Here is an 11,124-nt window from a genome sequence, read left to right on the forward strand (position 1 = left end):
GCACCCGGTTTCGCACAGGTCCTATTGTTTTTTTTTTTTTTTAATCCCAATTCATTTCGTCCTTATGATTTTGGCTCAAGCGCCTCCGTTATCATCGGCGTCGACCCGTCGGCACAGGAGATATGAAGCCATTTGCGAAGCGTTTCATATCGCCGGAAAACGTGTTGCTGTCGATATGTTTTTATCTCTGTCCTACAACCTACCGCGAATTCGTGCGTCTCCCTTTCGTCACTAATGAGAGAGAGAGAGAGAGAGAGAGGAGAATTACAAACTAGGGATTGGGGGGCAATAATCTGGGGAACCTAGGGATTAAATGGCACCGTAAGTTCCAAAAGAGGGCGAAACTCAAACTATTGTGTTCTGTGCTCGCGGTTGCCCCTCAACTCGTGCGAGTCTGACTGCGCACAAACCGGATAGAGCCATACGGCCGCAGCTCGACCGCAGCATGAGGGAAGGCAGCTGGAGTGAAGCGAACCGCAAGATGCCCGGCACGGTAGTTCGATATGAGAAGGTGAAGCAGGAACCGGTGCCCTTGGATACAGAGATCAGACATCCAGGTATGTGATCTTCAAAACTATACCTTGCGGGGATCGAATGGTCGCTGGACGCTGTAGCAGTTCAAGATGTTTTGTGCGGATGAGGAGCCACCCCTTGCGCACAAATATGTGCTATTTGGCCTAGATTGCTTGAGTTATATGTATGAACGTGCGCAATAGTGCGTTCGACTAGCGCCCGCGAGCGACAGCAGCGGGCGCTAGTCGAGAGGGGGAGAGTCCCCGGATGGTGGAGGGTATAAGGAAACCAGCAAGCATCCACGTGGAGAACAACTTTTGCTTTGCCCTAGCGTGCAGGTGCGTGTACGCTGAACGTTTCTCGTACGTTTTCTTTGGAGCACACCGCTCACCCGTAATCATGTATTAAACTTGTGGTATTTGTTTTTACGTCGCCTCGTCTTTCCTGCCGGACCCTTTCTGATGGTCAACCTGGTTCGAGCTCCAAGCAGACGCTGTTGAAGGTTCACCAAACCCCGGCCCGTAACACGGGTGATACGTTGTAATGAGTCGCTAAACAACAAAAATACGTTAACTAACTCTTAAGCTTTTAGTTTCAGCGGGCTCATCGTAATTGGAAAATTGAGTACAAGCCATATCAAATTTTGGATCTGGAAAAATGCAATTACCGGTGTAACTGTGGCCCGACGAAATTCGGCTATCAGACCGTGCGAAACCGAAACTGGGAGGCTGCAGTGAACGCAAAGCCGCACCTTTCGATGGCGACGTTCTGCTTACGTCAGCAGCAGCGGGCATGCAGTGAGCGTGCTGTGGCTCCGTGCTCTGTGCTGTCGCTCTTTTCGTTTCGTGATTGTCTCGTGTGCACAACCCACTCTCGAAATATACTGGATCTTGGCTGCGTCCAGCTACGTAGGTATTCGTGCAGGAATCCTCTTTATCTCTTAAAGGGCTCCTCACCAGGTCGCATAGCAAGTTTTGGTTATATGCTGAAAGTTGTTACGTGCCCTCTAGGGAGCGTTCTACCACAACAATTTTTCAAATTGGTTCGATAATAGCCGAGATAGAAATATTTCAGTGCCACAAATCCATGATTTCTAGGGAGTCTACATGTAACGCTTGTAGGCTCCCTAAGGATACCAAGTGGTTCGTTACGAGAATAGGAAAGGTTAGCGCTATCTTCTACAGCCCTTGAGGGAGCGAAGGCGAGCGCCACTACCAAGAAAGAGACTCTCTCCCATTGCCCCGTCTAGCGTCCTCAAGCTATGGTACACATGGTGTGGAGGTGCGAAGCAATATATGATAGCTCAAACACGATAGAATCCTGGGAGGCCTTACTACGCAATCCGGACAGCAAGACTCAACGCGAAATCATCAGCCAAGCTCTAGCTGCGGCTGAGTCCTTCGGGATCCCGGCCGACAGATAGAGGCGCTGCGGAGGAAGACCATCTTCTGAGGCGTTAATTGACTGGTGGAAATAAATGTTATTTCTCTCTCTCTCTCTTGCCTGCGTTCTCTCCCTTGGTTCTCCCATGCCGAAGCCGGAGAATCGCGTGACACATACGTCATGGGCCCAGCCTCTTTTTTTTTTTTTTTTTTTTTCTGTGCGGCGCACTTTCGGTGACGGCCTCGAGCGCGAGCTGTTGCGATTGTCCTGAATCGCGCAGCATACGATTTTGCACGATGTGCACGAGAGTGCCCAACGCACAACACTGAGGCAGACGCAAGCAGAACAGAGCACGATCGCGCGCTGTAACGCGGTAGAAAATGACAGTTTCGTAGTCAGCGCAAGGTCGATTCACATAGGTCGCGAAGCTTCGGGCGAAAAGCGGTTCAGAACCAATTGTCACCGACATCAGCAAGGGTGGTTATGGGAGCAGCGATTGAAGCGCGACTATGTTTGGGGGGAATAAACACTGGGAAAGAAAAAAAGCGTTTTTAACTGCGTCGCTTTAATAAGCGAGACGCAGTTAGGTTCATTCAACGAAAATAAAATTCCTAATTCATTTTATATATGCATGGCGAGAAAAGATACAACTGTATTTTACTAGATCATTATCAATATATACCTTTTTTCAGGGCCCACCGTGAGAGCGCCCATCGATAGCGGTGGGCGTTGACGCCGCTATCACTTGCAATGCCATGCAACTCTTGGGAGTGCGTGGAAAGGCGCGCTCGTAAAGCTCACCTGTTACAATACGCCCCCCCCCCCCCCCCCCCTCACATGTGTTGTGTTGCATGTCGACGTTTGCCTGAATTAGGTGACGCGGGTAGTTTTATTGTTTCTTAACCTGTGCAGTCAAAAGCAATAGTAGCGACCGTCAGATACTTGTTTACTTAGTTGTTTTCGCGCAACAGCGCTGGCCGACGGGCTTGGCGTCCGACGAAAGGACGAGCACTCAACGCAATCTACGCCCAAAGTGTTCGTCGGCCTCCTAAGAAAGTATGTTCTGTGCAGCGATGCGATTTCGACACCCGTACGGCTTATCTTTTCCGGCATCGCTTTTCGCGCTGAAAACTCGGAACGCCCATGAAGTCGAATGGCGGGGCATTTGAATATACAGCTCTAATGGCAGGCCTCCGAAAACAAATTTCGCGCCTATGAGAACAAAATGACATCACTTCTGTTTTTGACGGATATGACGTCAAATTATTTTTTCTTCCGCCGGAAGTGTTCCCTCCTCACACAGATGGCGCTAAGCCCCATGAACCGCCGGTAAGCAACCATGTTTTGAACGTATGGGCTTCTATGGAAGCTTCGCTACCAGGTATATCTACCTTGGTCAGCGCGCGCGACTGCACGACGTGGGAACAAGCAGACGAAACGGAAGCGCATCTCTCTTGCTGTGGTGCGAAGTAAAACAAAAACACGCAGACGTTCGGTTTGTATGTTTTATTATTTCTCTAAACTTTAATTTGTTTACAGAACGAACAGATTGAACAAATAACTGATGTTGCCTTGGATAATTCTCGAAGTCACGTGTCACTACGAGCGACGTCACAGCATTGCGATCTACGTAGGCGCACTTGTGTGATATACGTCGACTCTCCGACTGGGAGCGCGGCGCCCGCGACCAGAAGGGAAAACGGCCGTTTAGTTTGAAATTTAACTTCTTTCCGCGGTGCGTAGCGGTGTAATACTTAGCAGACACGATCGTTAGCGCGCGTTTCATGCTCTGCATAAGACTCCATAAAGACTGAAATCGCTCTGGAGACGGGACTTAGACTGGACTTAAGAGCTTTGTGCAAGTGGCCCCTGGTGAGGGGTCCTTTAAGCATTTCAATCTTCCCCGCTCTGACCCGAATTCTCAGGCAATTGACGATGCTGCTCGACTCGCGAAATGCGGAGCAAAGGCACGCATTTTCGCGTAGGTCTTTCCCTGTTGCCAAACGACCTCCGTACCAAACTGACTCATTGTACTGGCGTGCACTAGCAACGCTTGCAGTCTCAAGGGCAAAAAAAAAAAAGCTGCTGTAAACTTTTTTTACCTTTGCTTTCCGTATTCTTGGCCGCGAAGAGCAGCTACTACACTGGTGAATTATTTTTCCGGATGGAATTTTCCTGCGTACTATCCGCATACATGCATAATGGAGGCTGCAATATTAGAAGGGTTTTCGACCTCTAAACTCCTGCACTTTCAATGCCATGCACTGTCTATGAATGTGCACCTCGGTATACTCGAAACAATTCCACGCACAGCATGCAACTAGTCATATAAGATTCCATATCTACACACCATACGTACGCAGCTTCAGATCTAGTGTTGCAAAACCAGTCCAAGCTGCTTTCTGGTCTTCGATTTGTTGCCCAACTGACACACATTTACAATTTGCAGTGTATACACTTTAACTGCCCCATCCCAGCATTTTTTTTCCATCCTACAAGGCAACAGGAATACGTTTATTAGCAGTAAACAGTATAGCTTAATTTGTGAGGTGGGCTATCGGCACCGCTCTCATTTCTCAGCGTTGCTGGAGGAGGGTCTCTTGCTTTTTTAGGATACGATACAAATACTTTTTTATTACGATACAAATGATGTTTCATTTGTATCGTAATAGCCTACAGTTTGATTTTGCACAGTGTAGTACATATAAACATTCATTGTTAAACCAATAAACATTATAAGTACACTGCAACGTTGCTTGCCTACTAGCTGACTCGGCTTTCTGGTGTGCCAGTGCAATTGCATAATGTGGTAGCCATAAATATAGCGCAAGTAGGTCATAGTTTAGTAATGATGTATACGCATCATTACTAGGGTACTGGATGCATGCTTTAAGGACCTATTTTTTTATGGCGCAACGAAACACTCACCCTCGGTAGTGTTTACACCTGCAGCGGTTACCTTATAAAGCGCAGTGGATATCTTGTAAGCTGAATTTTTCGAGCTCATCTTCTAAAAAAGCAAGAGACCCTCCTCCAGCAACGCTGAGAAATGAGAGCGATGCCGATAGCCCACCTCACAAATTGTGAACGGCGCCCATCGTACTGCTTTCACAGGAGTCAGTGCAACTGTGGTTAACCACCTGCATTTTGATTTTTTTTCAACCACTTTGAAAATAAAAAGCTGGCACAATAAGTTTGCGTTATCGTACAGGCCTTTATTATATTTGTACCGCGGTTTTCCCCAAGTACACACCTACGCCATGGCTGGCTGGCCCCCGTCGTCGCCATTCAATCGATAGACGAGCCAAGCCAACTCATTGAAAACGAAGGCGAAGGCAGCGCCACTTTTCTGCTCGCTACAAACGAAGGCCTATCTGCACATTGTGAGTTAGAAAAGCTTATAACGGAAAAAAGTGTACTGGATTTTAATACTTATAAAAATACCAGGAACTGCGTACACTAATAGAGGGTCACGTGGTAGACCTCTTATGCATCTTCAAGTTTTTGCCGCTTGGGGCACCAAAGATCATTTTTGGCGACATTTAGTGAAGAATTAAAAATATAAACTCACGTTTGATGAGAAAAACATGGCTCGTTTCAACCAGTACGATAGGCAATCTTTCCATCAGCGGAGTATCTCGATTCATGTTCTGAGTGGTTGTCTGTCTCTTTAAAGTTGGCGATTCAGCTGCCTGCCGTTTTAAAAGTGAAGCATGCATATATTTTTAACTATCGTATCTCCATTATTAAAGGCGATGGATAAAAATGACAAGAAAAGAAAATAATGACATAGACACATTTTTTCACCAGTGGCACAATTCTATTCTTTATTGGGCAGCTGGCATCGCCCTCAACTCTTCCGGAGAGCCTAAAGCAAGATGGCACTATTCTCAAGCGTTCAGCCAGGTACTTGCTTCTTTTACACCATTTTTGTCAGAATTTAGCACTGTGTGTTTCCACTTCCTGATAATTTACTAGCCTATACTCAGTACAATTTTCTCGCTATATCTGTACTTTCATTTAAAACCTTCTATGCCCTGCCTCACAAAAGGCCCTTGCCTTTCACAAAACGCCCCTCACTTGTATTACAATGAAGGTAAAGAAAGGAGAATCAAATTATCTTGATGAGCTTGACTTTTTGTTAGCAAAAAAAAAAACATATGAAGTCAACAGACAATGAAGCCCAAGAATAAATAGGATAAAATTGACGGTTTCTTAATTCAAATTTACAATAGCAAGGAAAATGGAAATGAAAGTGCAGTAAAAGGCAGCTTGCTGTTGGGAGCTGGACCAGCAACATCTGCATGATGTCTACAATGCTCTAGCAGTTGAACTATGGTGGGGGCAATTCGCCCATTCACTCTCTTGGGTACTAAGAGAGTGAAGAGAGAGAGAGAGAGTACACCATGGCTAGCCTGTGTGTACTAAGGCTAGCCATGGGAGGGCTAACCGGTACCGCTCATGGTCATGGATGTGGAACATCTTCAGCCGTGACAATACGTAATTTAGAGAATATTAGGAAGGTATCAAGACTTTCAGAGTCGAGTCTCGCTATACAGTAAGCAAGAATAATTGGGAGGCCCAATCGAAGGGCTTCATTTTTTTTGCAACTACCCCTCCCCCCTTTTTAGTAATAATTCCAACAGCACCCCTCACCATTATCATGGCAAGAACATGGCGGCCGCCTACAGCCGCGGGAAATTCTGGTCTGTATAAGGGCACTGCTCCTGATAAAAAAAAACTAATCGTAATGATTGTACAGAATATACTACATAATTTCCTAACTTTTGTTTTATAAAAGGGTCCTTTTTGTTTTATTGTCACAATAGGAAGACCAAGTTTTGATTCAGTTGTGCAACGTTCTCACGGGCTAGGCATTCAGGGCCACAGCTAGAGCCATGAACAACTGGGCAGTAATTGCTTGTCATCCCAGGTCGCAGAGTACTGACCAAAAAAGTGCATTGCCCCATTTTGAGTTGCTCGAAGCATGTTTCCTCGATAACAGGTGTCCACCACTGTGAACACAGCCATTGTCAACATCAGTGTCAGCAATGGGAATTTTATATTCAGCGTGAACCCTCTTAGCTGCAATACCCGATTGTGCACACCGCTCCATAGCCACAGTGCATGTGATAACAGCCCAGTCGACAAGTGTTGCACAAGACATCCATCGCCTAAACGAGAGGTATGTCCTGCGTTCAGATCAACTAGAAGTCCAACTGTACTTGTTTAACCCTCTTTGTGCGATATATGTAGTACGAGTGTAAATGAAACACAAAAGGCAATTTTCTGTTTTCGCGGGAATAAACGAAGACGTGCGTGTGTTTCTGACGTCACCACGTGTATGCTTGGATTGACGTGAAAGTAGAAATATCCACTATCCACTGCCTCCTTCAGTCGAGTCTCATGGAGCACCACTACTCGATTGCACCATTGACGAACAACACGCTGTAGCGCGTATTCTGTCTTTGCGGGCAGTCAAAAAGGTGGACACCCACCGTCGACTGTTAGCACTTCCCCATCCTCTGTACACCCCTGATGTGGCGCCTTCGGATTACCACATATACCCTTTGAAAGAAACGCGGCATGGTTGTCGCTTCTAGTCAGATGACGAGGCCCAGCAAGGGATGCGAATGTGGTTTCGTGAGAAACCACCTTCAGAAATGGGATACAAAAGCTAATTGCACGATATCAAAATTGAATTTTGGTGCAGGGGGCATATCTGCAGAAGTGATGTGGAGTTCTGGAGTTCTTGTTTTCGTGTGGAAATAGAGATGTTACGGGACAATCGTCTTTACTTTTTTTTATTTACCCTCGTATATATACATTAGTCCAGGAGAAGGAGGCGGAATGAACGTTTATTGTGCGAAACAGCGAGAAAGTGTTCTTTCTTCGCCCTAGGTGGGCGGCTCTCTCAGTCCTGAAAGCCGTTGGCTAATTCCGCGGCCCAAGCCCGGTCCACCAGCCTTCGCTGATCATCCAGGCTCTGTGCCATTAACATTTCCTCCCACGTTTCTTCGGTGGCTTGTAGCGGTTATGAGGGAATATTTTTTTTTGTTCGACAAGTTTCAATACCTTGCTGCACTAAACACATAAAAAGACTGCATGAATACATTTTGCTGAGTTATCAGTGACAGCTTCATTCATTTACAGGTCCATGCAGTCGTCTATGCCTAACCCTGTAGTGGCACCTTAATATCTAGCGAGGAGGCAGTTAGAGACTAGATCCTGTCAGGAGGCAGAACATTCTGAAGTCTAAAGCTGAGCCGACATGTGTGCCAGCCGACTGTGCCTGACAGGTAGCTTGTAATAAATGTGGCCATAATTGATTCGCTGTGAACATCCACGTCAGGGAAGAGCACATTGCTTGCTATATTATTGCTGCGTTTCTAAATCGAAGAGAAAGTGTGCGCTTCATTATCACTCTACCTTAAGGACATGAGCTATACCGAAGTAATGAAACGTCTCTATGTCGGACCAACTAATGTTCGCACTTTCGTTTGCACCGTCTCCAGTTCGTGTGACACCGGCCTAATTTTGGCTCGTACACTTAAATCAGAGTTCGTACCACCTTTAGTGGCCGTTTTGTAGCGACATTATACTTTAATGTTTCCCTGTAATGCAATATTTCGCAAGTACAGCACACAGCTAGCCACAACTTTAATTTTTTTTTGCATGCCATATGCGCATGGTGTACCATTCTACAATGCTAAGTCAGTGGCCTGTAAACGTGAATCAACTGCAGCTCATCTAAGCACCCTCCAAAATGTGCCAGCAGGATATGGTTCTATATAGCTAGCAAATGTTATACATTACTCTTTCGGAGAGCTGTCACTGTTTGTCACTGTGCGACATCGCAGATTTCATGACCTGCTCAAAGATTCAAGCACTTCCTTTTCACGAGACAACTGCAAGAGTTGCCAGGTTTAATGCTATGTAAAAAATTCGGTTTCTTCGGTGATCAGCAATTAGCAAGCCTTGGCTGATTGTTCCCACCTTAGTTTCTTGCAATCAATTAGCGGGAAATATGGTACGCTACAGTGCGGCGCCGTATCCAAAAGGAGGGAAGCACACTGGGGACAACAACAGGAGCATTTGAATGTGTTCCAGTTCTTTATATTTTACTCGTTATTTTTTGGCATATGAAGCTGCTTCATTTAGTATAAACAAAATGCCTGTCTGTCGCATGAGAAGTGATCAATGAATCTAGCCTACACTGACTGATAAAATGAGTATGCCACCCTCTTTTGTACCGAGTGATCAAACTCTTTTCTGCGACTGGGAGCAAGGTGGGTAGAGTCATTGCAGTCTTGCAGTTCTGTCTTCTAGATCTTGTCAAGATCTCTGGGGGACAAATTTGTCTTCCACTTATCATAACCTCACGATAACAATGTCAAAGTGTGTTCTGGCTGTTGGCACATATGCTCAAACTTGCAAGGGTCACACAACAGGACATAGGGACCGATAATGTCTCCCTTTTGTACTTTTCAGTATACAAGGCATTCTTCAAGGCAGGAGTATGCAAGAGACTTGAAGTACATGAACTCATCCAGCCATGCCTATCGTCGATCTGAGTACAGCCTTTCCGATTGTCGTTCGTCGCACAGGAGCCATCGGAAGCACCGGCGGCACCATTGAGCAGTATTAGTGATCAGAAGACTCGGTTGGGTATTGTTCAGCGAAGCGGGTCTCTTTGCACTTGTGCATCTACAAGTACAGCCATTGCACTTACTTCCTCCACTATAGTCATGCACTCACACCATTAAGCGCTGTAATTCAGCGATGCGGATCTTTCAGTCAAGGAGGACATGCGACATTCGTTCTGGGCCTTGTCAATGGGCCATCCTTTTAAGTAAGGTTTGTTCCAATGCAAAAAAGGTTCACCCCACCACACACGAAAAGATGCAGGTTGTGGTGCGCCAGACTGCACCCACTTGCTGCGAGGTTCAAGGCTGCATTGTATCGTTGCGGTACCTTACCTTGCACCCAGCGCTATCGACAACAGGGTGCAGTGTGCGTCACTGCATACCTCCGAACACAGCCGTGATGGGAGAAGTGGGGGCCTAGGTGCAGTGCACCGAGAATAAGTGGAGAAACACGATTCAATCGAATAAACCTGCAATATGCTGCTCATGGAGGGTCCTATGCCCTACAGAAATACATGGAGCATTACAGCATGCACTTTACATAAAACTGTAGCCCAATTTCATATGGTGAAGTGGTACAGTTCTTATAGTTACCATGTTCTCAATATTACAATGTGCGTCTTGATGTGCTTCCTGTTAATTATGTCTCATTGCAACATCGATATGTGCAAATCTTCAAGCCAGAAAAACTAAAATTTCATGTGATCCACTTGGTGTTAACAGATTGACCCTTTGCACGTGTAGTTTAGAGATCACAGCTGCGGTCTTTTTGGTGCATTATCTCGACTAAGGATATTATTGGACAAAAAAGCACAGAAATTTTGAAAAAAAAATCTTATTTTTATATGTCACGGTCATTAACAAGCAGTGTTGTACACGTTCCTCAAAAACAGGAACGAAAGCTCGTTCCTTCCCAATATTGAAACGAGTTCCCGTTACTAGTTCCTTTAATGCGAAAGGAACACGTTCCAGTTACACATCGAACCTTGGAACGTGTCGTTACATTAACGTTACATTAGATTTTTTTTAATTAAAATATAGTGTTGGATAATCCTGAGGCGAAATAAAGTGAGCAATTTAAAACTCGCATCGAACTACGTATATTATACAAATTTCAACATCGCCGACAGCAGATTATCTGGTGATAAAAAAAAATCCGAAGAAACGCTCCTAGACGAATTTGGTGAGGGAGCACCGCACATACTCCAGGCATGTCTAACTGCAACTTTGGTGCTCGTCTATTACAAGTGCAACACATATGGCACCTTCTACTTCGGTCTTCAAATGCGCAGTCAGGATACTGCGCTTCGGATGTGCAAATAGAAAGTTACTCACATGCGTGAAAATAATTAAATTTCTTGCACAAGAAACAGCATCGAAATGAACAATACAGAGGCGTTTAGACCCTTGTTTGAACTCAGCAAGAGTTGCATCTCGATGTTGGTGGCCGACAGACGAACCCTGTTCTTCGTAAGCACTTCGTTGGCAATGTTGAAGAGCCGTTCCACTGAAGCTCTTGAGGGTACTGCCGTGCTGTACTTGAGGAAAAGTTTGCGGTGCACTCAACTGGTACCAGCAGTTA

General features: G+C 45.6%; 1 protein-coding gene across 2 annotated transcripts; it reads left to right on the plus strand.

Annotated features, from left to right (window-relative positions):
* The first annotated feature begins 301 nt into the window (after positions 1-301).
* On the plus strand, positions 302-10,033 carry LOC119462672 (uncharacterized). 2 transcript variants are annotated; one of them, XM_037723980.2, is made up of 4 exons: positions 307-557; positions 5,735-5,802; positions 6,902-7,081; positions 9,388-10,033. In XM_037723980.2, exons 1-4 carry the CDS (start codon positions 446-448, stop codon positions 9,532-9,534), a joined length of 507 nt encoding a protein of 168 aa, XP_037579908.1. In that variant the 5' UTR covers positions 307-445; the 3' UTR covers positions 9,535-10,033. The 2 variants fall into 2 exon arrangements, with proteins under 2 accessions (XP_037579909.1, XP_037579908.1); XM_037723981.2 differs by lacking the exon at positions 6,902-7,081 and having other exon boundaries at positions 302-557.
* The last annotated feature ends 1,091 nt before the right edge of the window (positions 10,034-11,124 follow it).

This window comes from Dermacentor silvarum, chromosome 8 (genome assembly GCF_013339745.2).
Source record: "Dermacentor silvarum isolate Dsil-2018 chromosome 8, BIME_Dsil_1.4, whole genome shotgun sequence".
Lineage (NCBI taxonomy): Eukaryota > Metazoa > Arthropoda > Arachnida > Ixodida > Ixodidae > Dermacentor > Dermacentor silvarum.